The sequence below is a fragment of the Pristis pectinata genome, chromosome 12 (assembly GCF_009764475.1).
Source record: "Pristis pectinata isolate sPriPec2 chromosome 12, sPriPec2.1.pri, whole genome shotgun sequence".
NCBI classification, from domain to species: domain Eukaryota; kingdom Metazoa; phylum Chordata; class Chondrichthyes; order Rhinopristiformes; family Pristidae; genus Pristis; species Pristis pectinata.
In genome coordinates, this window is record NC_067416.1 from 5,172,162 (window position 1) to 5,199,982 (window position 27,821).

Below are 27,821 nucleotides of genomic sequence, written 5' to 3' on the forward strand. Positions count from 1 at the left end.
AGTAAGCTATCTGGAGGGACGGCAGAGCAGAAATGGAAGGAATTTCTACAAGAAATAAGGAAAATGCAGGATAGATATATTCCAAGAAGAAAAAGGTTTTGAATGGAAAAAAGGCACAACTATGGATAACAAGAGAGGTGAAGGCTAAAATAAAAGCAAAAGGGAGGGCATACAAGGAAGCAAAAATCCGTGGGAAAACAGAAGACTGGGAAACTTTTAAAAACCTGCAGAGAGAAATGAAGGTGGTCATTAGGAAAGAAAAGATGAATTATGAAAGGAAGTTGGCAGATAACATTCAAAAGGATACTAAGAGTTTTTAAAAAATATATAAGGAGTAAAAGACAGACATGGGTTGATATTGGATCAATTGATAACGGTGTGGGAGATTATAATGGATGATAAAGAGAAGGCAGAAGAACTAAATGAGTATTTTGCATCGGTCTTCACCGTGGAGGACATCAGCAATATACCGGTTAGTCAGGGGTCTCACAGAATGGAACTGAGTTCAGTTAAGATTACTAGAGAAGGTGCTAGGAAAACTAAATGGGCTAAAGACTGATAAGTCTCCCGGACCGGATGAGGTGCATCCCCGGGTTCTGAAGGAGGGGGCTTTAGAGATAGCAGAGGCATTGGTGATAATTTTCCAGGAATCGATAGACTCCGACATGGTTCCGGAGGACTGGAGGGTCGCAAAGGTAGTTCCGCTGTATATGAAAGGTGGGAGGCAGCATAAAGGAAATTACAGACCGATTAGTCTCACGTCAGTGGTGGGAAAGTTATTGGAATCGATCCTCAAGGATGGGGTTATGGAATACCTAGAGGTGCAAGGCAAGATAGGTCCTAGCCAACATAGTTTTGTGAAGGGAAGATCCTGCCTGACCAACCTATTGGAGTTTTTTGAAGAAATCACAGGTAGGGTGGATAAGGGAGAGGTAGTAGATGTTGTGTATTTAGACTTTCAAAAGGCCTTCGACAAGGTGCCACAGAAGAGACTGATTAATAAGATGAGAGGTCATGGAATTACAGGTAGGATAACAGAATGGGTGAAGCATTGGCTGGTTGGCAGGAAGCAAAGGATGGGAATAAAAGGACCTCGTTCTGTTTGGCTACCGGTTACTAGTGTTCTGCAGGGGTCGGTATTGGGGCCGCTTCTTTTTACCTTGTACGTTAACGATTTGGATGATGGAGTAAATGGTTTTCTGGCTAAGTTTGCGGATGACACCAAGATAGGTGGAGGAGTAGAGAGTATTGAGGAGACAGGAAGGTTGCAGAGAGACCTAGATAGTTTAGGAGACTGGGCAAGGAAATGGCAGATGAGATTCAATGTTGAGAAATGTGCCATTGTACACTTTGCAAGCAGAAATAAGCGGGCAGATTATTATCTAGAAGGAGAGAAAATTCAAAGTACAGAAGTACAAAGGGACTTGGGGGTACTCGTGCAGGATACCTTAAAGGTTAACCACCAGGTCGGATTGGTGGTAAAGAAAGCGAATGCTATGTTGGCATTCATTTCGAGAGGAATAGTGTATAAAAGTAAGGAAGTGTTGATGAGGAAGAGGAGAAAATGAGGCCTCACTAGTACGGGGTACTAGTGAGGCCTCATTTGGAATACTGTGCACAGTTTTGGGCCCCATATCTTAGGAAAGATGTGCTGATGTTGGAGAGGGTTCAGAGGAGATCTACGAGGATGATTTCCAGAATGAAAGGGCTTACGTATGATGAGCGTTTGTCGGCTCTTGGACTGTACTCACTGGAGTACAGAAGAATGAGAGGGGACCTCATAGAAACATTTAAAATGTTGACAGGACTGGACAGAGTAGATGTGGTCAAGCTGTTTCCCTTGGTGGGTGAGTCCAGGACCAGAGGGCACAATCTTAGAATTAGAGGGTACAGGTTTAAAAGAGAGATGAGGAGAAATTTCTTTAGCCAGAGGGTGGTGAATTTGTGGAATTCCTTGCCACGTACAGCAGTGGATACCAGATCATTGGAGGCGTTTAAGGAAGAGATAGATATCTAAATAGTCGGGGTATCAAGGGATATGGGGATAAGGCCGGAAATTGGGGTTAGAATTGTTGTTTTTTTTGTGCCCCCCCCCCCCCCCCCCCCCCAAATTTCTCATTTCTTTTTTCCCTTTTCCTTGGAGCAGACTCGATGGGCCAAATGGCCTACTTCTGCTTCCTTGTCTTGTGATCTTGTGACATGGCAACCATACCTCCATGGCACATACGATTGATCAGAAGTTGTAAACACAGTGGGGGAGAGAGAGCGCGCACAAGAGAGAGCACAAACTAGTTCTGCCATTTGTAGGAAGGAACGTACGTATGTATGTTGGACCTTTGAATTTTGGAACTGGAATATTATTGTTACTTGTACCGAGGTACAGTGAAAACTTTGTCTTGCATGCCGATCATACAGATCAATTCATTACACAGTGCAGTAAGGTAGTACAAGGTAAAACAATAACAGAATACAGAATAAAGTGTTACAGCTACAGAGAAAGTGCAGTGCAGGCAGAAACAAAGGACTGCAGATGCTGGAATCGAGATGAAAAACACGATGATGCTGGAGGAACTCAGCAGGCCAGGCAGCATCCGTGGAGAAAAGCAGACGGTCAACATCTCAGGTCAGGACCTTGCTGTTCTACTAATAGACAATGAGGTGCAAGGTCATAACAAGGTAGATTGCCAGGTCAAGAGTCCATCTTATAGGATCTCGTTCATATGCAGGGGAGTCCGTAAGTCAGGCGTGCAGGGGTGTTCGTAAGTCAAGCATTTGTAACGCAAGGACGGCCTGTATGTGGAATTTGGACAACCTCAAGGTGTGGAGGGCTGGTGGGAATCCAGTCAGGAGAGCATTGGAATCAAGGAGTCTGGGCGTAACAAGCGGATGGATGACTTGCTGAGATGGGGGGGGGGGGGGTGGGGGTACTGTACACATGAGCCATTTGGGCCAGATGTGGGATCAGTTGTTCTGCTCAGAGGCCAAGTTTGCAACGAGTCTCGTAGAACCCGAAAGAGGGACCTTGCAGGGAGATGCCGCTTGATTCTCCATTTCCCTTGGCTTCAGGATCAAGAACTCAGGGACGTTGTCGGGATAAGGAGTCACCCATTTGGATCACGATGAGGAGAAATGTCTTCACCTGGATGGTTGTGGATCTTCAGAATACAATGGAGGTTCACTCACTGAGTATATTCAAGACCGAGATTGATTGAACTTTGGATACTAGACAACACTAGTAGTGTGGGAAATGTTGAACGTTCAAGAAAGGAGGAAGAGGGGTAGGCCACTCAGCCCCTTGTCTGTCCTATGGTCATCTTTGTCTTATGAGGATAGGTTGAGTGAGCTAGGGGTTTTCTCTTTGGAGAGGAGGAGGATGAGAGGTGACTTGATAGAGGTGTACAAGATGATAAGAGGCATAGATCGAGTGGACAGTTAGAGACTTTTTCCCAGGGTGACAATGGCTAACATGAGGGGACATAATTTTAAGGTGATTCGAGGAAGGTATAAGGCGGACGTCAGGGGTAAGTTTTTTTTTAATACACAGAGAGTGGTGGGTGCATGGAACACACTGCCGGCAGAGGCTGTGGGGGAAGATACATTAGGGACATTTAAGAGACTCTTAGATAGCCACATGAATGATAGAGAAATGGAGGGCTATGTGGGAGGGAAGGGTTAGATAGATCTTCGAGCAGGATAAAATGTCGGCACAACATTGTGGGCCGAAGGGCCTATACTGTGCTGTTGTGTTCTACGTTCTATGATCTTGGCTGGTCGGCCTGAGATAAGGTACAGGGGTACATCGAGGTACAGAGTTGACACATATGGTACTTAACCAATCCCTGGACTCTCCTGGGTGCAGGCTGTGCCTGGGGGCACATGTACCTCTGTGAGGGTGGGTGGTGTCATTGTCTGGTTGCCTCAGAAACATACAAGTAAAGGGCAAGTAACCACCTCACCGCCAACAGACTTTCCTGGACCGGGAACGTGCCTTCCTCCGGGATTCATGACCTCTGGGAGAAGTCCAACTCTCAGAGATACATGGATGTCTGGAGCCCTTTGGTACAAGGCTCTTCTATTTGCATTCACACCCAAGCAACCCGAGATTCCAGGGGTACCAGTTCTCAAACGCAGCCGTGACCTCATCAACTGCTAGGACAGACTTGAGGGGCCAAATGGCCTACTTGCATTTTGCCTCTTGTTCATGTTCCTCCAGAGAGAAGGGGGTGGGGAGGGGGGAAGGGGGGTCGAAAATCAGAGCACATCATAAAAGAAGTCTGTGATCATTGCTGACTTCCGAGACAGTCTACCCAAGGTGCCAGGGTGAGGGATTAGGGGTTGGGACTGTGGCGGGGGTGGGGCAGGTTGGCTGGAGAGTCAGAGACAGGTAGGGGCTTTGTGTAGCTGTCTCTCCTGGACGCCAGCCAGTCCGAGCAGGCTCTCCAACACCAGCCGTCTTTGTGCTGGATTCATTCGTAGACACTAAGCCCTTTTCATGAGGCTCACAAATATTTAATTGTGGGATCCCAGAGAAGCGAAACCTCGGGAGGTAGAAGGGGAGGCATCTGCAGGCTTCTGGAATCGGAGGGCAGCCCGTAGACCGAGGGTAACAAGGCAACTGACTCCGAGCAGTAGGGGCAGGAATACCCTCTGTTGCTCACTCTTACCCCTCCCAATGTGATAGGTCGGGTTCCCACACCCTTCCCCATCCACTCACCCTTCCGTTCCCCACACATCCTACAGTAATTCCTGCCAATGACACCAAGGATTGGATCAGGCCCTACCACGAGGTCTCCCTTGGTCGAATAGCCTTCTAATTCTAACTACCTGGCTCTTTGGCCCACATGGCTCCTCTTTCCTCAGACTTGATGGGGAGGTGTTCAAAACCACAGCAGCTTTCGTTAAAGTAAGAGGAACCAGCTCCATTGATTGAGGACTTATACTCAGTGGACACAGAATGGATAAAGGGCCAGGAGAGAGAGGAGGAGAAACTTCTCACACGGTGAGTGGTGAGGTGGAATGAGCTGGCTTCTGTATCAAGCTTGTTCTCTGTGGAAAATCCATGGATTCCCTCAGCGACCTCAAAATCTACAAGCAGCATTCAGCATCACCCGAACTCATACAGCACAGAAACAGGCCCTTCAGCCCAACTCGTCCATGCCAAAGTCTATCTGAGTCAGCCCCATTTGTCTGCGTTTGGCCCATATCCCTCTAAACCTTTCCTAACCATGTACCTGTCCAAGTGTCCTTTAAAAACCATAATTGTACCCACCTCTAACACTTCCTTAGGCAGCTCGTTCCATATCCCCACCACCCTCTGGGTGAAAACGTTGCCCCACAGGTCCCCATTAAATCTTACCCCTCTCACCTTAAACTCATGTCCTCTGGTTTTAGACTCCCCTACCCTGGGGAAAAGACTGATCGTCCACCTTATCCATGCCCCTCATTATTTTATAACCCTCAAGAAGGTCACCCCTCAGCCACCTCCACTCCAGGGAAAAAGTCCCAGCCTATCCAGTCTCTCCTTATAACTCAAGCCCTCCAGTCCCAGAAACATCCTCGTGAATGTTTTTTTTCCCCATCCTTTCCAGCTTAATGACATTCTTCTGGGCAGCTGGGCAACTTCTTAGACCAGTCAGTGGTCCTGGGGAAATCTGGAAATGACCCGATCCCAACTCACCCCCGCCTTTCCCTGACCGTTCACACCGCCCAGCAACATCACCCCCACCTCCACTTCCCCAAATCCCACCCACACAGCCTACCACCGCTCCCCAGATCCCACCCACAGCACCCCAACATATCCCATAACCCCGCCCACACACACCCCCGCCTCAAACCCATCCCACCCCCACACATCCCATAACCCCGCCCACACCCCCGCCTCAAACCCCTCCCAGCCCCACACATCCCATAACCCCACCCACACACACCCCCGCCTCAAACCCCTCCCACCCCAACACATACCATAACCCCACCCACACACACCCCCGCCTCAAACCCATCCCATAACCCCGCCCACACCCCCGCCTCAAACCCCTCCCACCCCCACACATCCCATAACCCCGCCCACACACCCCCCCGCCTCAAACCCCTCCCACCCCCACACATCCCATAGCCCCGCCCACACCCCCGCCTCAAACCCCTCCCACCCCCACACATCCCATAACCCTGCCCACACCCCCGCCTCAAACCCCTCCCACCCCCACACATCCCATAACCCTGCCCACACCCCCGCCTCAAACCCCTCCCACCCCCACACATCCCATAACCCCGCCCACACCCGCCACCTCAAACCCCTCCCACTGCATCACCCCCACACCCTTCCTCCTCCACCCACCCCCTGCACCACCCACACACTGCAACCCTCACCACCTCCCATATCTCACGCATCCCCACCCCCCACACGACCCTCACACCCTCCTTCCATCACCCCCAAACTCAACCCAGCATCCATCAATCACATACACCCCTAACCCCACCACCCCTCAGAAAACCTGAGGCTGGGGCAACTGTAAGCGTCCACACTGCGACTGACGGCTTCTTGTTGGGTGGGGTCATTGATGCAGATGGAACCAGAGTGGGTAGCTGGAGTTAACCATGACCTAATCGAACAGTAGGAGAGTTAATCATTCCTATGGGATAGGATTAATGGGCTGAATGGCCTCATCCCATTCCCATTCAGTGTTGAAGGGGCTGTTTGTCCTCCCTCCCACTCCTCTGTAATATGCTGAAAGGGGGGGGGGGTGTTAGCTGAAATGACCTCTTCCTGTGTTCCGCACTTGATCCCTGACTCAGGTCACCCAATCAATGGATCCACTTTTGCAATCTGTTGTACGGCAGCCGTGCAGAGACAGTGAGCGAGAACAGTGTTGGTTGTGCAGGTAACGGGTCCCGGAACCACATCCCTACCCGAGGGACATCTACTCGTCCTTCAGCTCTCGACCAAACTACGTGCAACTGGTGGACCTGCAGGTGGCTGCCCACACTCCCAATCCCACCACCTCACACACTCACCCGGATTTCACCAGGGAAAATCCCTGATCAGAGAGAAATAGGAGCAGTCACAGAATTCCAGAGTTTGATTACATTATGATCCAAGGATGAGATGCATCACACAAAAAAGCTACCAGTGATTTAGGAATTGTACTGGTCCAATGCTTCAACCAAAGGGTGGTGAATCTGTGTAATTCTTTGCCACAGAGGCTGTGGACTGGGTGTGCTTAAGGCAGAGATTGATAGGTTATTGATTGGTAAGGGGGTTAAGGGTTACGGAGAGAAGGAGGGGAGAATGGGGCTGATACAAAAATCAGCCATGATTGAATGGTAGAGCAGACTTGATGGGCCGAATGGCCTAATTCTGCTCCTATATCTTGTGGTCCAATCCGATGGATTGCCAACCATGAGCAGCTTAGAAAGGAGGGAAATGGAGTGGGAACACGAACGCGGGCAGGAGACTCCAGCTCCCAAGGAGATTCCCGGTTTGTGGAGAAGGATGGGATCGGGCAGGGTTTCCATAAACAACCGTGTTTCCGGAGACAAAAGATGTTTGGAGAGGTTGGGTCTTTCCTCGCCACCCCTGACCCCCTTCCTCCCACTCGTGTATGTGGAGCGCCCCCAGGAGGGGTAGCTGGGGCTGAGGGGTTTCGTCCATCTGCTTTTCTTTCAGCTCCATTTCCCCACCTGCTTTTGCCAATTTGAAGTTGGGGTTTAGGGTGCAACTAATCCTCCTCCCCCATTTGCCCAGGGTAGGGGAAGGCAGGGGCTGTACTTACCCCTCCCCTCCACCCCAACTCCTCCATCTCCTAACCATTCACACTCCTCCTGCCCTCCTTCGCCTCTATCCCAACCCCCTTCACCTCCCCCTCTGCCCTCACCACCCCACTCCCTCTCTATCTCCCGCCACCCCTCCCTTTCCCCTCTCCCTACCCTCCAAATCTATCGTCTCCACCCCTTCCATTATCACCACCCCATTCCCCCTCCTGCTCTCTCAGCGCCTCCATCCCCTGCCCATCCACCCCCCTCCCTCCACCACCCCATTCCCCACTCCCACCCCTCTATACCCTACCCATCCAGCACCCCTCCCCCTATCTCCACCACCCCATTCCCCACTGTCCCACCCACCCACCTCCCTACCCCCCCCCCCTCCATCCCCTACCCATTCAGCACTCCGCCATCTCCAATCCCTCTCTATCCCCCCCCACCCCACCCCACTCGCTCCCCCCGGGACTCACACGGCTCATGGACGCCGGGGTGGTCGCTAAGCTCCAGCACGTACAGGTGTCGGCCCTGCTGGCTGCGCCCGATGCTGTACAGCCGGCTGATGAAGGGACAGTCCCTCTGCACTCCGAGCAGCGCCCGAACCAACGCGTCGTAGCGGTGATGCTGGAACTCCAGGGCGGCGAGAACCGCGGCGAGGCGCAGCCAAAGGCAGCCGAGGCGAGGCAGCATGGTGGGAGCCGCTCACCTCTCCCCTCGCAGCGAGCGACCAAGCGAGTACAACCCTCCCCAGCCGCAGCGAAAGGGGTGGAGGATAGGTAGGTCCCTTTATTTAAAGTGACAGCTTCCCCCAATGTGGGAGAGGGGTTTGTGGCAAACTCTTTACTGGTGTTCCTAGCCTCCTGTACCAAGTGCTGATATAAATCCCTCTCTCCCACCCACGTGGCGACAAAAAAAAACTTGCATTGATATAGCACCTTCAACCTCTCAGAGTGCTTTGCATGAGTCATTTCAGGAGGGTCTGTCAACCAGTTGCTTGGAATGAATTCACGAGTAGAATATTATACACTAAGCGATATCCAGGAGGGAGTTACAGGTTGGATGACATTGACACCTGGGAGTGGGTTACAGGCTGAAATCTAATCAAGGGTTTTGGGGGGGGGGGGGTGGGGAGGCGAGGTGGTTATATATGGAATAACCAACACCAGGGAGCGAGTTACACTGTGAAAACATTGCACGATTTCGGGGATTTACATACCGATAATGGATTCCCAATAGAATGTAATTTAGAATAACTGGAATAAGGGGTGTTGTGGTGCTGAGACCTCGACCAAGCACAGTTATTGATGTGTTTACCCCATCAGACTTAGGTCTGTTCCTGGCATACATCCACTGGGAATGACGTTGCAACCAGTGTTTCACAACCTTACAGGTCAGGGGTCGGACAATGGCACAATCTCAGCTCCACAACAGGAAGGATTAACTCTTTGGGGGCTGCAGCCAATTGCTGAGGGCAAGGGGTCTCAGGAGTTAGGCTCAGTGTAGATAAAGGAAGAGCCAAACGTTGACCAAGCTGGCAATGGAAGGACGGTGCCACCACACTCCTGCCGCATGGTGGACATCTCATCTTTGGGAGGTGCTGTTGAAGAAGCCTTGGTTAGTAATTTAAGGAGACAGAACACACTGCCATTTATGGACGGGATGGTGTTTAGTTCTGTAGGTGGGATGTTAAACAAATGGGCTGCTTCATCCTGGATGGTACCAACGGTAGTTGGAGCTGGACAAGTAAAGTGCGTCCAATCAGACTCTTGACTTTGACTAAGTGTTTTAGTTTAGTTCTGGGGGAGATCTGACCATCGCTTGTATGTCCAGCATTATTGCCCATCCCTCATTGCCCTAGAGAGAAGGTAGGGGTGAACTATCTTCCTGAAGATGCTCCCACAGTAATGCTGAGTAGCGTCAACAGCACTGATTTAGGCCAGATAATGCCTAGGATTTAGGTTGGTGACGATGAGGGAGGAATGACTCAGCTCCCAAGCTGGGATGGTGTCTGACTTGCCAGGAAACCCCATGGGTGTTGGTGTTCCCATGGACCTGCTTCCCTGGTCCTTCTTGGTTGTTGAGGTTGTGGATCTGGGGGCTGGTAATGAAGTGCATTTTGACTGCAGTGGTAGAGAGGGTGAACGTCTGCTATAGTGGGTGGAGTGCCAGTCAGACAGGTTCCTTGTCCTGGATGGTGTCGAGCTTCCCAAGTGCTGTTGGAGTTGCATTCGTGCTCCTGACTTGTGCCTTCTAGATGGTGAGAAGGCCTTGTGGCATCAGGAGATGAGTCACTCACCTCAGGATGTATAGCATCTGACCTACTGGTGATTTATGTGGCTGGTCCAGTTGAGTTTCTGGTCAATGAGATGTTGGTGATGGTAATGCCACTACGTGTCAAGGGTGAATGGTCAGTCTCTCTTTTGTTGATGGGCATTGCCTGGCACTTTTACGCCACAGATGTTATTTGCCACATCAGCCAATGCCTGAATGCTATCCGGATCTTGCTGTACAGTTGTGGGCTGAGGAGTTGCGAATGGAGTTGAACAAGGGGCAATCAGTGACAAACATCCCCATTCTGACCTTATGCTGGAAGGAAGGTCACTTATGAAGCAGATAAAGACACTGCCCTGAGGAATTTCTGCAGTGAGGCTGCTATGGTTGACCTCCAACAACCACAATCATCTTCCTTTGTGTGAGGTGTGACTCCCAAACATTAAAACATCTTCCCCTTAATGCCCATTAACTCTAGTTGTACCAAAGCTCCTTCCTGCCTCAGTCCCTTAATGTCAAGGCCAGTCCCTCTCAGCTTGCTGCTGGGATTCAGTTCTTTGGTCCATGTTTGGACCAAGGCCATGGTGAGGTTTGAAGTGGAGTGATTCTGGCAAAACCCAAACTGGGCATCAATCAGCAGGTCATCGGTGAGTAAGTCCTGTTGTCACTTTTTTGATTGAGAGTAGGCTGATTGGGTGGGAATTAGCTGGATTGGATTTGTCCAATGTTTTGTGGAGAGAACATACTTGGGCAATTTTCCACTGGTGAATGCTAGTGTCGTAACTGAACTGTAAGAGCAATTAGTTCTGGAACGGAAGTCTTCAGTACTACAGCCAGGGTGTTGTGTCTGGTCCCGTGATCTATGTTTTATCCAGTGCTTTTAGCCTTTCCTTGACATCACTTGGCAGATCATTCCAGTCTCACTACAGAAATTCCTCAAGGCAGTGTCTTCATCTGCTTCATAAGTGACCTTCCTTCCAGCATAAGGTCAGAATGGGGATGTTTGTCACTGATTGCGCATTGTTCAATTCCATTCACAACTCCTCAGCCCACAACTGCATACAGCAAGATCCAGATAGCATTCTAAGGTAGGGACATGTTCGGCACAACTTTGTGGGCCGAAGGGCCTGTATGTGCTGTAGGTTTTCTATGTTCTATGTTCTAAGACAGACTTCTGGAGGAAGTCTATGGATCATCTGCTTGGCACTTCTGGCTGAGCATGGCTGTGAAGGTTTCAGTGCCCACATACTAAGCCCTGCCATTAATGACCATGGAGGTATTCCTGGGATCTCTTCTGTTAGCTGTCCAGTTATCTATCACCATGCATGACTAGCTGAGATAGGACTGCAGAACTTCTAACTGGTCAGTTGTTTGTGAGATCACTTTGTTGCCTATTGCATGATGTTTTAGAAGTTTCGTTGGTCTGGGACGGCAATTCGAATGCACAGGAACATAAGAAGCTGCAGAGAGTAGTGAACTTGGCCCAATACATCACGGGCACATCCCTCCCCACCATCGGGAGTATCTACAGGAGGTGCTGCCTCAAGAAGGCAACGTCCATCATCAAAAAGATCCGCACCGTCTGGGCCATGCCATCTTCTCACAGCTGCCTCGGGCAGGAGGTACAGAAGCCTGAAGTCCCACACCGCTAGGTTCAAGAACGGCTACTTCCCTTCAACCATTTGGATTTTGAACCAACCGGCACAACCCTAATCACTACAGTTTAGCAACACTATGGCCACTTTGCACTAAAATGAACTTCGTTTTTTTGTTCTAATTGTGTTCTTTCTTGTAAAAAATTGAGTATAACTTATGTCTAATTTATGTTTTTCTTGTGAACGCTGCTTATCCGATGCTCTGTGCCTGTGATGCTGCTGCAAGTAAGTTCTTCATTGCACCTGTGCACACATGCACTTGTGCATATGACAATACACTTGACTTTTGACGTTTTGACTTTTGACATAGCCCTGTACTACAATTTAGCACCTCCCAGCACACCCTCCTGCACTCCTCATTGAACCAGAGTTGATCCCGTCTTGGTAGCAATGATAGCGTGAGAGAGCCAAGCCATCGTGGTGACATACATTTCTGAAGCTGCTGATGGTCCTCGACACCTCACAGTTTTGAGCTGCCAGATTTGCTCTGGGTCCACCCCATTCAGCACGATAGTACAACACCTCCCAAAAGAATCTCCTTATGTGGCTTGGGCTCAATTTGTTTCTGCTTATGATTCTTTGAAGCTCCTTGTAACACTTTGCAGGTGGTGCTGGCTGTTTGTGTCTTGCAGGAGGTGTTGGGGCCTTGGGTACTCACTAAAAACAGCTGGCTTCTGGAGAGGAGTCTGACAGCTGCACCTGCTTTCCATTGCAGTAGGAATTCATCACTGGAAAAGTTGTCAAGCAATGTAATGACAGGAAAAATCATTCGGAAAACACTGAGGCGAGCAGCGGTTGAAAACTAAACAGGGAACTTGATTATTTTTATAGCAATTGTGATTTTTCATTTATTTTTCTTACAAAATATACAGATCTGGATGGCTGAGCATTTGGTGGGCAGCAGTGGAGGACGTACAAACCAAAGTTACACAGGGAGACCTTGGCAGATGGTTGGAACAAAACATGCTCGTCACAAACACTCTCACACGGTTCGTCAGTGCCCCTGCTGGTGAGGGGTGGGAGCACAGGACACAGCCCTGGCACTGTTCTTGGAGGACTCTTGGCAGCGGCGGGTGCTGTGGCCATTCTCAAGAGGGGAGGCGCGGAGGAGCGCGGGCAGGAATGGAGGGGCGCGCATGCGCGCGCGCGTGTGTGTGGATCTGTCCATGCAAGCGCGCACATCGGAGTGGGATGACCGTCGGCTTCTCAGCTTGGGATGGGACGGTCCAGCCCTTGGGAATGTGGGAGCTGCCCTGTGACCTTGTGGAGTAGCCGGCTTGGAGGAAGTTTCATAAGAGGGAAAGGCAGAGGTTGCCTCAGCAATACAGAGGTCCTGCCAGAATAAAATGGTATTGGTATCGGTTTATTATTATCACATGTACCGATATACAGTGAAACGCCTTTGTTTGTGTGTCATCCAGGCAGATCAAATCGACAGGGATACCTTGCAGTCTTAAGGCTCTGCAGTCTTAAAGGAGCTACACCAACGTTGACACCCAGATGAATAAAATTGTCTTTTCAATCCATCTGGGATTCTGAGATTGTATCTCACTTTAACACCAGTGGTCACAAACAAAATTGGACTGCCCGGTATCCTGGGGGTGTTACAGAGACCGACCACACCAACTGTCCAAGACGTGGATGCCTCAGGCATTTGCATTGCACAGAGGGTCAGCATTTGTTTCCCTCCTCCCCAGAGCGTCTGAGCCTTCACATTTGGTATTGACTGGATATTATGTTTCATTCCCCAGTCACTGACTCCTTCCCTCCAACTGGACATTGTCCAAAACCAAGCCACCAGAGATGAGCTACAGACTGTATCTGCCATTGGAAGCAGTCTCACCTTACTCTGTCAAATCCCTTCATACTTTTGAACACAATGATTAAATCTCCCTTTAACCCTTTCTTCCATAAAAAGAACAACCCCAGCTTCACTTGACCCCAGTCACGTCACATAGGTGGAGCTTAGAAGCAGCTCACGTTGAAGGCTTGGGGTTTGGTTGACAACTCTCATTTGCCATTGTGGTAGCTCTCCCACTTCTCCACTCCTGTAACTTAGCTCACTCAAACTGAGCTCATCGTTGACACTGACACATTCAAATCTCTGCGCAAAAGATCCCTTCTACAAGGCCAGAATCAGTCAGGAGGAGTGAACTTCCAACACTTCACCCAGTTCCAGGTCAGGGACAGCACAGGATAGATACAGAGTGAAGCTCCCTCTACACCGTCCCATCACACACTCCCAGGGCAGGGACAACACGGGTTAGATACAGAGTGAAGCTCCCTCTACACTGTCCCATCACACACTCCCAGGGCAGGGACATCTGGGGTTAGATACAGAGTAAAGCTCCCTCTACACTGTCCCGTCACACACTCCCAGGGCAGGGACAACACGGGTTAGATACAGAGTAAAGCTCCCTCTACACCGTCCCATCACACACTCCCAGGGCAGGGACATCTGGGGTTAGATACAGAGTAAAGCTCCCTCTACACTGTCCCGTCACACACTCCCAGGGCAGGGACAACACGGGTTAGATACAGAGTGAAGCTCCCTCTACACTGTCCCATCACACACTCCCAGGGCAAGGACAACACGGGTTAGATACAGAGTGAAGCTCCCTCTACACCGTCCCATCACACACTCCCAGGGCAAGGACAACACGGGTTAGATACAGAGTGAAGCTCCCTCTACACTGTCCCATCACACACTCCCAGGGCAGGGACAACACGGGTTAGATACAGAGTAAAGCTCCCTCAGCAGCTGTACGCCAATGTAAATTCTTGCAGAAATTGATTATCTGGTTAACAACAGGACCCCTAGAGAGAAGGCTGTGTAACATCACTGGAGTAGCAGACCCCAAATAAAGCCTGGGCTTTTCTCGCAGAGCTCTGCCGCAGACAGAAAGAGTATTACGAAGCAGTCAATTGGTTAATATTAGTAAACAAGCCAAATCAATACTTTGGAGGTTTTGCACCCTCAAGGTATTGATTTGTCTGTCGCAATGCAGGCTAACCCATAGATCCCAAAAATAAGACACAAACCTGAGATGTTAAAACTGTCAGAATTGTTGGAAAGTAAATCTGAGACACCGTCAACCTTACGGTAAGAATCTATTCCACTGCTTAGTTCCCTTTGTATTCAGTGTACTTCCCTGCCCTCACGTTCATCTTCCTGAGGTTTTCACTTCGTATGCGATGCACACTCCTGTCTGCATTGCTTCATGGACTTGGAGGATCCAACAGAGAGTGCAGGATGGCAGTTATTGCTTTGACTTCCTGCCTGTTGAAGAATAATTTGTCATACTCAGGACAGAGGGTCATAAACCAGAGAAATTTATGGCCAGAGAAAGCCAACTGGCTTATCATTGTCCATGGTGGTTACCTGTTGAAGTGAAATGAAAAACACGATGATGCTGGAGATACTCAGCAGGCCAGGCAGCATCCGTGGAGAAAAGCAGCCGGTCAACGTTTTCGGGTCAGGACCCTTCTTCAAGACTGAAGATAGGAAAAGGGGAAGCCCAATATATAGGAGGGGAGGGAAAAGCAGAGCAGTGATAGGTGGACAAAAGAGGGGAGGCGGGGTGGGCACAGGGTGGTGATAGGTAGATGCAGGTAAGAGACAGTGACAGGCAGGTGCGGGGGGGGGGGGAGGGGAGAGCAGATCCACCGGGGGACGGGTCAAAGGGAAGGAGAGAGAAAAAGGGGGGCATTAGCAAGAGAGATAGGCTGGGAAAGGGAAGGAAAGAAGAACCGTGGTCGGGAGGTGTTGGGGGGGAGGGGGTGTGGGGATTACTTAAAGTGGGAAAATTCAACGTTCATGCCGTTGTTCAGGAAGGGTTGCCCGAAACGTTGACCGCCTGCTTTTCTCCCCGGATGCTGCCTGGCCTGCTGAGTTCCTCCAGCATCATCGTGTTTGTCATCTAGACTCCAGCATCTGCGGTCCTTTGTTTCCCCAGCTGAAGTTATCCTGCTTTCCCAGCTCAGTCCGCAGCACTCCTGGCCACGACTGTTGACGTGGTCATCCCACCTGCTCTTTCAGCACATTCCGTCTCCACCACCTTTCAGACAGGGAATTCCAACTCTCCAGCGCTCTCATCCACGCGGATGTGTTGGAACTTCAAAGATGTTTGGCTTCGTCTAATGTCTGATCCCAAAACCCAACCCATTAGGTCAGACAGTGAAGCAATTTCTCAAAGTGCTGCTTCCTCATTCTTAACGAATAATTCTCGTCCTGAGTGAGGATTTCTCATCCTGAGCGAGGATTTCTCATTCTGAGCGAGGATTTCTCACTCTGTGAGGATTTCTCATCCTGAGCGAGGATTTCTCACTCTGTGAGGATTTCTCATTCTGAGCGAGGATTTCTCACTCTGTGAGGATTTCTCATCCTGAGCGAGGATTTCTCATTCTGAGCGAGGATTTCTCATTCTGTGAGGATTTCTCATCCTGAGCGAGGATTTCTCATTCTGAGCGAGGATTTCTCATTCTGTGAGGATTTCTCATCCTGAGCGAGGATTTCTCACTGAGTGATGACTTCTCACTCTGAGCGAACACTTCTTGTCCTGATGTCCAGGTACACCCTATAGCCCCGCAAAAGATCTTCCCACTCTTCCAATTGTAGACCCCGAATGTTCTTGTGTTCAGTTGCTCCATCATCAGTGGGCACACCTTCTGCTGCTGAGAGGCCAAGTGCTGGAATTCCCTTCACGAATCTCCCCAAAAATCTTTCCTGCAGCATACACTCTTTAAAATCTGCCTCTAGGACCAAGTGTTTGAGTCCCAACACTTGAGTCCTTCAATGAGTCCTTCTGTGACTCAGTGTCAAAGATTAATTGTTAACATCCCAGTGAGAAGACTTTACTCTATTAGGGACCTTGTTGTTGTTGTAGAAACATGTCGCTAAGTTCCCCCGAGACTGGTCATTTTTCTCCAACCAGTGATAACCCTACTTCCTAAACACATACGTTAAATGACATTGTGAGATTAACAATGCTTTCCCCTGTCCTTCTGATGGATTCTTACTTATAATGTCATGGATCAGCTGATACTGGTGAGGTTCACCCTGTGATGAAGGGTATATCATTAAATGGTCTGTTCACTTGGAGGACTTTAGTACAGTTGGGGATAAAATACAAGACTTCTGGTAGAGAACGTACTCTGTAAAATTTGTGACGGTTCCACTGAGAGAAGCTAATCAAGCAGGATGCAAGAACATTTCACTCAATTCTTTACAGCAAAACTCCTAGGCAATGAATTGACACAGGGAATAGTTCCCTCTACACTGTCCCATCCCACACTCCCAGGGCAGGGACCGCACAGGTTAGATACAGAGTGAAGCTCCCTCTACGCCGTCCCATCACACACTCCCAGGGCAGGGACCGCACGGGTTAGACACAGAGTGAAACTCCCTCTACACTGGCCCATCACACACTCCCAGGGCAGGGACCGCACGGGTTAGATACAGAGTAATGTTCCCTCTATATTAGGTTTTCTTTCGACCCACGGGTTTAGAATTTAAACTCAGGTGACAAAGCTGAATGGGACAAGGAAGACATTTTGGCACAGGCGGGTTCGTTCCGTGAGTCCGACTCTTACAGCAGGCAGCATGACAGATGGAAGGGATGGGCTGTGGGTGACTTGCCCTTTTTGCCCCCATGCAACTTGGCGTTTTTGTATAAAGATGCTTATAGTGTGACCCAGTAACATGCTATGAAGATCTGTATCCTCTGCACTTGGGCGCACGTCTTGTGACTCATACGCCCATAGCTGCAACGATGTGAGGTTTCTCCATGCCGATTGTTTGCATTCTCGAGCAGCTTGTGAGGACCGTGAAAAGTACAAAACGTTTGTCACAGAAGGCTGTTCTCCCTCGCTCCATGTCCGTGGTCAATGGCATTGTCCAACTAGTGACCACTCCCACCTCCAAATGAAGTTCTGATGCCAGAAGTTGAAGCTCCCCGTTGCACAAGTCCAAGGTAGCCCCACCAAGGACAGGAGACAGAGGTCAGCCCATCACTGACCTCAGCTCCACCTCTGACCTCTAGATGACGTTCTCAAAAAGCTGCATTGACTTCATGATGTTTTCATCCTGAGAAAAATCAGGAAGAAATTAATTAGTGAACAAAATGCACACTTCCCCACACATGCACAATGTAATTAGACACGTTCACTAACACGCTCGTTCATACGTGTTCACTAACATTCTCACACCCATTCACTAACATTTTTGCTTACGTACACTCACTAAACATGTTCGCTCATAGACTTACACACACATTCACTAACACACGTTCACACACAGTTGCTAACTCTCACTCACCAGCACACTCACTAACACACACTCACCAACACTCACTAATACACACTCACAATCACATTCACCAACTCACACTCACCAGCATGCTCACTAATGAACATTCACATGCACACTCACATGCACACTCGCGAATACACACTCACACACACATTCATCAATTCACACTCACCAGCACACTCACTAATACACACAATCACATTCACCAACTCATATTCACTAGAACACTCACTAATGAACATTCACATGCACACTCACTACACACACTCACACATACATTCATTAATTCACACTCACCAGCATGCTCACTAACACACACACATGCACACATTTACACACTCTTACATGCACATTCACTAACAGACCCTCATGCAGAAGACATGCTCTTACTCTCAAACACACATGTGTAACTACACAAATACACAGTTTCTGTCATACGTACAAACACATACTGTCATACCAATACAAATATAGAAACTCCATCATATTCACACAACTACACACAGTCACATGCACACAATCACACACACTCACAAACATTTTCATTCACAATTACATTCAACGAGCCAAATACTGTTTCAGACCACTCACACTCTTACCAATACACATCCAATCATCACACCATCTCAGCCACACACATAAGCTCTCATGCAAGCAAGCAAGCTACAATATGCATAGGGACACAGGTATGTCCCTGCACCCTGAGAGACAGGTATCTCACCTGGAAGACCGGTATCCCCCTGGGGAACAGGTGTATCACCTGGGAGACTGGTATCCCACCGGGGAACAAGTATCTCACCTGAGAGGTGGGTACCTCACCTGGGAGGCAGGTATCTCACCTGAGAGACAGGTCTCTCACCTGGCAGACAGATATACCACTAGGAAACAGGTATCTTACCAGAGGATACACTCACCCCAGTGGGATACACATATCGCAACCTGGGATACAGTTATCCCACTGAAGCACGGGAATAATGATATTCCTCTGGATCACAGATATATGTATGCTTGGTAAGTTTGCAGATGACACCAAGTTGATGGTGTTGTTGAAAGGAGAATAGTTGTAGGATATAGGATGATATTGATTATTTAATAAGATGGGCAGAGCAATGGCAGATGGAATTTAATCCTGATAAGTGTGAGGTGATGCAGTTTGGGAGGATTAATAAGGGTAGGAAATACACAGTGAGTGTACACTAGGGAATGTTGAGGACGGGGGAACCTTGGTGCACAACAAGAATCTCAAATTTCTGTAGGTGTACGGTGGAGACCATTCTGACTGGTTGCATCACTGCCTGGTACGGAGGCTCCAATGTGCAGGATCGCAAGAGGCCGCAGGGGGTTGTATCAGCCAGTTCCATCACGGGCACGACCCTCCCCACCATCAAGGACATTTTCAAGAGCCATTGCCTCAAGAAGGCGGCATCCGTCACTAAGGACCCTCACCACCCAGGACATGCCCTCTTCACGTTACAACCATCGGGGAGGAGGTACAGGAGCCTGAAGACCCACACTCAACAATTCAGGAATAGCTTCTTCCCCTCCACCATCAGAGGTAGTTATTCCTTTTCTTTGCACTATTTATTTATTTTTGTAATTTATGGTAATTTTATGTCATGCACTGTACTGCTGCCTCAAAACAACACATTTCACATCATATGTCAGTGATAATAAACCTGATTCCAATTCTGAAAGGGGGAACAACGGTGAAGAAAGCAAATGAGATATTTTCCTTCATTAGCCAGAGCAAAGAATATAAGAGAAGCTGTGGTACAACTTGCTAACACACTGGTTAGAGCACAGCTGGAGTACTGTGTACAGGTCCAATCACCACACCACAGGAAGGATGTGACTACACTGGGGAGAGTGCAGAGGAGGTTCACCAGGATGCTGCCTGGGATGGAGTGTTTCAGTTATGGGGAGAGACTAGCGAGGCTGGGTTTGTTTTCCTTGGAGCAGAGGAGGCTGAGGGGTTGCCTTGATAGAGGTGTTCAAAATTATGAGGGGCATAGATAGATTAGATAATAGGAAACTGCTGTAGATTACAACAGGACATTGATGGGATGCAGAGCTGGCCTGAGAAGTGGCAGATGGAGTTCAACCCGGAAAAGTGTGGTGAAACACTTTGGAAGATCAAATTTGAAGGCAGAATACAAAGTTAATGGCAGGGATCTTAGCAGTGTGGAGAAACAGAGAGACCTTCGGGTCCACATCCATAAATCCCTCAAGGTTGCCGCGCAGGTCGATAGGGTGTTAAGAAGGGGTATGGTGTGTTGGCCTTCATTAGTTGGGGTATTGAGTTCAAGAGCAAAGAGGTAATGTTGCAGCTCTATAGAACTCTGGTTAGACCACACTTGGAGTATTGTGTTCATTTCTGTTCGCCTCATTATAGGAAGGATGTGGCAGCTTTAGAGAGGGTGCAGAGGAGATTTACCAGGATGCTGCCTGGATTGGAGAGCATGTCTTATGAGGATAGGTTGAGTGAGCTCAGGCTTTTCTCTTTGGAGAGAAGGAGGATGAGAGGAGACTTGATAGAGGTGCACAAGATGATAAGAGACATAGATCGAGTGGACAGTCAGAGACTTTTTCCCAGGGCAACAATGGCAAACATGAGGGGATGTAATTTTAAGGTGATTGGGGGAATGTATAAGGGGGATGTCAGAGGTAAGTTTTTTTTAAATAGTGGTGGGTGCGTGGAACGCACTGCCTGCAGAGGTTGTGGGGGCAGATACATTAGGGACACTTAAGAGACATATGAATGATAGCAAAATGGGGGGCTATGTGGGAGGGAAGGGTTAGATAGATTTTAGAGCAGGATAAAATGTTGGCACAACATCATGGGCCAAAGGGCATGTACTGTGCTGTAACGTTCTATGAAACTCTCTCCCATAGCAGAGGTGTCTTAAAACTAAAGGGCGTTGGTTTAGGGCAATGGGTAAGAGGGTATCTGAGGAGGAATATTTTTTCCCCCAGGGGGGTTTGGAATCTGGAATGCACTGCCCGAGGGGGTGGTGGAGACTCTCACAACACTTAGGAAGTATCCAGACAAGAACTTGAGTCGGCAAGGTATAGACGGCTACAGACCAAGTTTTGGTAAGTAGGAATAGTACCGATGATCAGCATGGACATGAAGGGCCAAAGGGCCTGTCTCTGTGCTGTACGACTGTATGACTCACTTGGACTACACATATCCCATTGGAACACAGGTACCTCTCCTGGGTATCAAGTGTCCCATTGGAGTACAAGTTCACCAGAGCACCAACATACCAGCAGCATACAGGTATCTGACTGGAGCAAGGTATGGCTCCTGGGACACATAGGTTACAGATATCCCAGTTGGAGTTATAAGCATCTGATCTGGGGTGGGGGAGGATGAGGGGTGGAGGAGGGTTTCACATCTGTGGCATGACTACCTCACCTGGCTACAGATGTTTCACCTGGGGATTGGTATCTCACCTTCTGACAGGTTTCGATGAATTCCTCGATGGTTACCACTCCATCCCGGTTCTTGTCCATTTTCTGCGGTGCATGAAAGGATACAGAGTGAAATCAGAACATAATGAATGTCTGTGCCGCAAAAATATTCACTGTGCAGGTTCTGAAACAATTGCTTGTGTTCTAAACCAATCAACCTATTGGTTAACAATTCACTGATCATGGAGCTGAGTTAATGAGCAGAATCAATCCCAGGGCAGGGACATCATGGGTTAGATACTTAGTAAAGCTCCCTCTACACTGTCCCATCACACACTCCCAGGGCAGGGACCGCACGGGTTAGATACAGAGTGAAGCTCCCGCTACACTGTCCCATCACACACTCCCAGGGCAGGGACAGAACGGGTTAGGTACAGAGTGAAGCTCCCTCTACACTGTCCCATCAGATACTGATTATTTTCAGCCAGTAACAGCTTACCTGGAAGAATGTTTCCACGTGCTCCTGTGGAGACTCTTCCCTCACTGTCGGGTAGGTATACTTCCCCATCATATCGTAAATGGATTTCATAATATCCAACATTTCCTAGAAAGCAAATGAGACCAAAAGACCACAGTCGGAAGGAAATCCTGTGTCCTATCACGCTAACAACTTATCCACAAGTGGTCACCCAGAAAGTGACTGCCAGACCATTAGAGCATGAGTTTCCATTTGCCATTCTCCTGACAGGTTCTAGAAACTGACGGAAATTTGTTGGGAATCACAGTTCCTGGGTTGACAGGAACATCCCATTCCCTTTCTCTTGGATGAATTTCCTGCTGCTGAAAGCTGATTTGCACTCAACAACAACTTGCATTTACCTGGTGCCCTTAACACCGTAACATGCCCTAGGGTGCCTGAATGTCATCGGGAGTTCAAACTCCATCAAGGTTCACCTCGAGGCTGGAGGCCGAAGCTGTGAAGACTAGGGAGGGGATTGCAGAACTCCGCAGCTGTGCACAGAGGGAAAGGAGACAGCAGGACTGGAGGAACGTGACAACTCCGGGGTTCCGGGGCTGGAGGAGGCGGCAGGGAGAGGGAGGGGCGAGAATGAAGGGGTGTAACAAAAAATAAGGGTCAGAATTTTTACAAGCAGGATTTTACCAGTCTGAGATCCAGCGTGGATCTGAGACCAGCAACCGACGCTTGAATACGATTCAGTGTTCTTTCTGCCTTTATGTTTCTGTCTGGTCTGTCTTTCTCTCTCCTCCTGCATCCTTTACTCTTTCTTTTATCTTCTTCCTGTTTGCATTTTCCTTTCCTTCTGTGTTTCACTCTGTCTCTCTCACACCACCTCACTCTCTCTCCTACTGTCTCTACATCTCTCACTCACTCTCACACTCTCATTCCCACACACTTTCTCTCTTGTAGCCTCTCTCTCCCCTCCACACACTCTCCCCTTTCACTCTCTCACATACTGTCTCTCCCCCTCACATTGCCACCATCTCACTATCTGTCACTCTCTCACCGTCACTCTCTAACGTCCTCTCATTCACACCCTCTCTAATTCACTTCATCACACACACACTCTCTTTCTCATTCACTCTCTCTCTCCCTCTCCCTTCTGCTACCTCTCTCATTCACTCTCTCCCTCTCTCTCACACAGTTTCACTCTCTCACTCACATCAGTTACCCCTCTACATCCTCCCCACTTCCCAGCTACCTCTCTGGTGATGCAGCCGTCTTTGTTTAAATCGTACAGGTTGAAGGCCCAGTTCAGTTTGTCATCAACGGAACCACGAAGGATCACTGATAAACCGGTCACAAAATTCTGGAGCAGAAGGAGAGAGGAGGAGAAACAGTTGGATTTGCTCAGGCAACAGTAAGAATCTCTGATGTTTACAGTCGCAACCTGGAGCCCCAGATGGTGTTTCACCGGGTTCAGGAACAGCTACTTCCCTTCAACCATTCTGTTCTTGAAGCAACTGGCAAAACCCTAATCACTATAGTTTAGCAACGCTATGACCACTTTGCACTAAAATGGACTTTGTTTCTTTTTGTTCCAATTGTGTTTTTTTTCTTGTAAAAATTGTGCATAATGTATGTTTATATTTTTGTGTGAATGCTGCTTATCTGATGCTGTGTGCCTGTGATGCTGCTGCAAGTGATTTTCATTAAGATAAGATATCTTTATTAGTCACATGTACATCGAAACACACAGTGAAATGCATCTTTTGCGTAGAGTGTTCTGGGGGCAGCCCGCAAGTGTCACCACGCTTCCGGCGCCAACATAGCACGCCCACAACTTCCTAACCCATACGTGTTTGGAATGTGGGAGGAAATCAGAGCATCCGGAGGAAACTCACGCAGACACGGGGAGAACGTACAAACTCCTTACAGACAGCGGCGGGAATTGAACCCGGGTTGCTGGCACTGTAATAGCGTTATGCTAACCGCTACACCACCGTGCCTTTGCATCTGTGTGTACATGTACTTGTGCATATGACAATAAATGACTTTGACTTTGGTGAATGTCAAGGGTTGGGAGGTGCTGTTTCACGCAAGTAGATAGGGTGGTAAAGAAGGTGTACGGCATGTGTGCCTTCATCGGTCGGGGCATTGAGTATAAGAGTCAGGAAGTCACGTTGCAGCTGTATAAAACTTTGCTTAGGCCACACTTGGAGTATTGCATTCAATTCTGGTTGCCTCAATATAGGAAGGATGCAGAGGCTTTAGAGAGGGTGCAGAAGAGGTTCACCAGGATACTGCCTGGATTAGAGAGCGTAAGCTATAAGGAGAGGTTGGACAAACTTGGGTTGTTTTCTCTGGAGCGTCGGAAACTGAGGGGAGACCTGATAGAAGTTTATAAAATTATGAGAGGCATAGATAGGGGAGAGAGTCAGAATCTTTTCCCCAGGGTAGAAATGTCAAATACTAGAGACATGCATTTAAGGTGAGAGGGGAAAAGTTTAAGACAGACATGTGGGCAAGACATTTTACACAGAGAGGGGTGGGTGCCTGGAATGCGCTGCCAGGGGTCGTGGTGGGAGCAGATACGATTGTGGCGTTTAAGAAGGTCTTAGGCACTTGAATGTTCAGGGAATGGAGGGATACGGATCATGTGCAGGCAGAAGGGATTCAGTTTAATTTGGCATTGTGTTCGACACCGATATTGTGGGCTGAAGGGCCTGTTCCTGTGCTGCACTGTTCTATGTTTTATGTTCAGGAGCCTTGGTGAGTTCCAGCAGTATGAAACGTCAGTGGCAATTTTTACAGCTGCTGCTTTCTGGTGAAGGATATTGGCTCTAACATTTGATTAGACAGGAAGCCACCAATAGGGATGGAATGGGTTTCCCAGTATCACCAAGGGAGCCTAAATTTCTTGAAACTATTTGACTGTGGAGGGCATCACTGCCTAGCTTTATCCAGTCACTGGCTGATTTGCACAACACACAACACACCTTCCAGAAGGATAGTTCTCGTTGAGAAAGGGAGCAGTTATGATCTGGAACTCACTGCTTGTAGGGGCGGTGGAAGGAGAATCTCGGATTGGTACAAGGCAGGGCTGTGGAGAAAGGGCGAGGAAATAGCATGCACTGGACGGGCCAAATGGTCTCCTGTACTGTGTCAATTCTGCGATTCTAAGTTTATGTTCTCATGGCCCAGCAGCTGTTCATGAAACGTGATGCCCAATGTGTATCTCCGTACTGACCTGGTGCCAGAACTTCACCTCAGTCACCACAAGGGATCCCTGACAGCACTTTGTGTACATGGACACCAGTGAATTAAGGAGCACGATCATCACTGTGAAAGGGCTCAACGTGGTATTCTCATAACTCAGGGCCCAATAGATATAGGACAGGGCAATCCTCCCATCATAGAACAGTCCCTCAAACCTCTCCCATCAATGTTTACATCATGGCTGGTTGGTGACTCAAATCTCTGCCCTTGACTCGAATCCCTCATACCTTTCCCCAGGAAAACTCTTCCAGCCTCAGACCCACTTGTTTCTCAGTGGTCCCAGTAGGAGAGAGAGTTCCATCAACAGTGATTTGCCCAACAGGGAGAAGAGATCCCTGCTAGAATCTCCCCCAACCTCTGGACCTGTACTTGACCACCACCAACCCTGCATCGCACCAGATCCCAGGAGACCTCTCTTACCTCAAAACTGACAGAGCCATTATGGTCTGTATCGAAAGCGTTAAATAGGAAGTGTGCATACATACTGGAATCTGCAAAGGAAAACACATTAATTTCAGTCAGGGAATGGTGAGATTTTCTTGATTATTCCACATATCCAACATGAGGAAAATATCTCTCGGCAACATCCCATCTCATGCTCCCAGGGCAGGGACGGTGGATACAGAGTGAAGCTCCCTCTACACCGTCCCATCACACACTCCCAGGGTAGGGACAGCACGGGTTAGATACAGAGTGAAGCTCCCTCTACACTGTCCCATCACACACTCCCAGGACGGCGACAGTGCAGGTTAGATGCTTTGAACCATGTCCAATTCAGCATGACCAGGTCAATGTTTAGGCAGTAAGTTCACTTCTCACAACTGCCAACTGATGCCCATGACTTCAGGACAGAACTAAACCACCTTCCCTCAATAGTCACTGCGTTTACCATTGACACACCCCCTCCATTAATCTCCCTGGGTTAAATACACAGTGAAGTCCACTGACCAAAAACCTCACTGGACCAGCCACATAATTTCCGTGGCTACTAAATGAGCTTAGAGTCTGTGTTAAGTGACTCACCATATGATACCCCAAAGCCTTTCCACCATCTACAGGGTACAAGTCAGGAGTGTGACAGAACACTCTCCACATGCCTGGATGACTGCAGCTCTAACAGCTCTCAAGAGGCTCAACACCAGCCACTTTATTGGCATCCTATCCCCCACTTTAAACATTTGCACTATCCACCACAGGTTTACAGAGGCTGCGACATGTACCATCTACAAGGTGGACCTCAGTTACCTGTCTTGAACCTTTCAACCGTGTCTCCCGGTCCCATGAAAGGACAAGGGCAGCAGGTTCCCCTCCCAGTCACCCACCATCCTGACCTGGAAAGACATCACCGTTCCTTCTTCGTCACTGGGTCTGTCCTGGAACCCCCTCCCCAACAGCACCGTGGGAGCACCAGAAATAGGTGGTATAGTCAACAATGAACTTACAGGGGGATCTTGATCAGCTGAGTATGTGGGCCAAGGAACGGCAAATGGAGTTTAATTCCGATAAGTGCGAGGTGTTGCATTTTGGAAAGTCAAATCCAGGTAGGATTTTCAGAGTGAATGGTAGGGCCCTGGAGAATTGTTGTAGAACAGAGGGACCTAGGAGTACAAGTACATGGTTCCCTGAAAGTGGAGTCACAGGTAGACAGGGTGGTGAAGAAGGTTTTAGGCATGTTAGCCTTCATCAGTCAGGGCAATGAGTATAAAAGTTGGGAAGTCATGGTGCAGTCGTACAGGATGCTGGTGAGGCCACATTTGGAGTATTGTGTTCAGTTTTGGTCGCCCTGCTGTAGGAAAGATGTTATTAAACTGGAAAGGGTGCTGAAAAGATCTACAAGGATGTTGCCAGGATTTGAGGGACTGAGTTATAGGGAGAGGTTGGACAGGCTGGGTCTTTATTCCTTAGAGCGTAGAAAACTGAGAGGTTGGACAGGCTGGGACTTTATTCCTTGGAGCATAAGAGACCGAGAGGTGATCTTATAGAGGTGTATAAAATCATGAGGTGCATAGATAGGGTGAATGCACTCAGTCTTTTTCCTAGGGTTGGGGAATCAAGAACTAGAGAGCATAGGTTTAAGGTGAGAGGGGAAGAATTTAATAGGAACTTGAGTGGCAAGTTTTGTTTTACACAAAGGGTGGTATCCATATGGAATGAGCTACCAGAGGAAGTGGCTGAGGCAGGTACAGTTAACAACTTTTAAAAGACAATTGGACAGATACATGGATAGGAAAGGTTATGGGCCAAACGCGGGCAAATGGGACTAGCTTGGATGGGGCATCTTGGTCAGCATGGACCAGTTGGGCTGAAGGGCCTGTTTCTGTGCTGTATGATCCATGAACTCTACGAACTCTATGAAGAAGCAGCTCAACAATTAGGCTTAGACAATTAATGCGGGTTACACCCATGTCTCAAGAACAATAAAGTCTTTCTAATTACTTTGCTCATGAGTACATATTTTAGTCACGTTACTACAGGCTACACCCCTCTCCCAGAACCTAGTGACCTTTAGTCGACGTTAAATGAGCTTGCAAAATCCGCCACAATCAAAGGGCAGCCAACGAGGAATTGTTAAGGGAGGGTCATGCTTAATCAACTTGACGTAAGGACACACAAGAAGAACACAAGGAAATAGGAGCAGGAGTAGGCCACTCGGCCCCTCAAACCTGCCTCACCATTC

At 48.7% G+C, this 27,821-nt stretch overlaps 2 protein-coding genes and 1 long non-coding RNA gene across 7 annotated transcripts in view; 1 reads left to right on the forward strand and 2 right to left on the reverse strand.

Annotated features, from left to right (window-relative positions):
• Window positions 1-8,821, reverse strand: part of cpn1 (carboxypeptidase N, polypeptide 1) — a 32,257-nt gene extending 23,436 nt beyond the window's left edge. The window contains exon 1 of the mRNA XM_052027110.1: window positions 8,229-8,821. Coding sequence (XP_051883070.1) covers window positions 8,229-8,445 — 217 coding nt within the window. The 5' untranslated portion in view covers window positions 8,446-8,821. The remainder of the gene's footprint in view (window positions 1-8,228) is intronic.
• LOC127576567 (uncharacterized) lies at window positions 8,383-19,525 on the forward strand. Of its 2 annotated transcripts, XR_007957252.1 has the most exons (4): window positions 8,383-8,531; window positions 12,554-12,670; window positions 13,103-14,784; window positions 19,248-19,525. It is a non-coding gene; the product is annotated as an uncharacterized LOC127576567 (long non-coding RNA). The 2 variants fall into 2 exon arrangements; XR_007957251.1 differs by lacking the exon at window positions 19,248-19,525 and having other exon boundaries at window positions 12,554-13,207.
• LOC127576564 (Kv channel-interacting protein 2) overlaps window positions 14,777-27,821 on the reverse strand; it is a 300,063-nt gene continuing 287,018 nt past the window's right edge. For all 4 annotated transcript variants that reach the window (XM_052027114.1, XM_052027111.1, XM_052027112.1 and 1 more), the window contains 5 exons: window positions 25,565-25,635; window positions 23,127-23,234; window positions 21,905-22,009; window positions 21,448-21,510; window positions 14,777-17,766 (listed from right to left, as the gene is read on the reverse strand). In XM_052027114.1, the coding sequence (XP_051883074.1) occupies window positions 17,719-17,766; window positions 21,448-21,510; window positions 21,905-22,009; window positions 23,127-23,234; window positions 25,565-25,635 (395 nt within the window). In that variant the 3' untranslated portion in view covers window positions 14,777-17,718. The remainder of the gene's footprint in view (window positions 17,767-21,447; window positions 21,511-21,904; window positions 22,010-23,126; window positions 23,235-25,564; window positions 25,636-27,821) is intronic.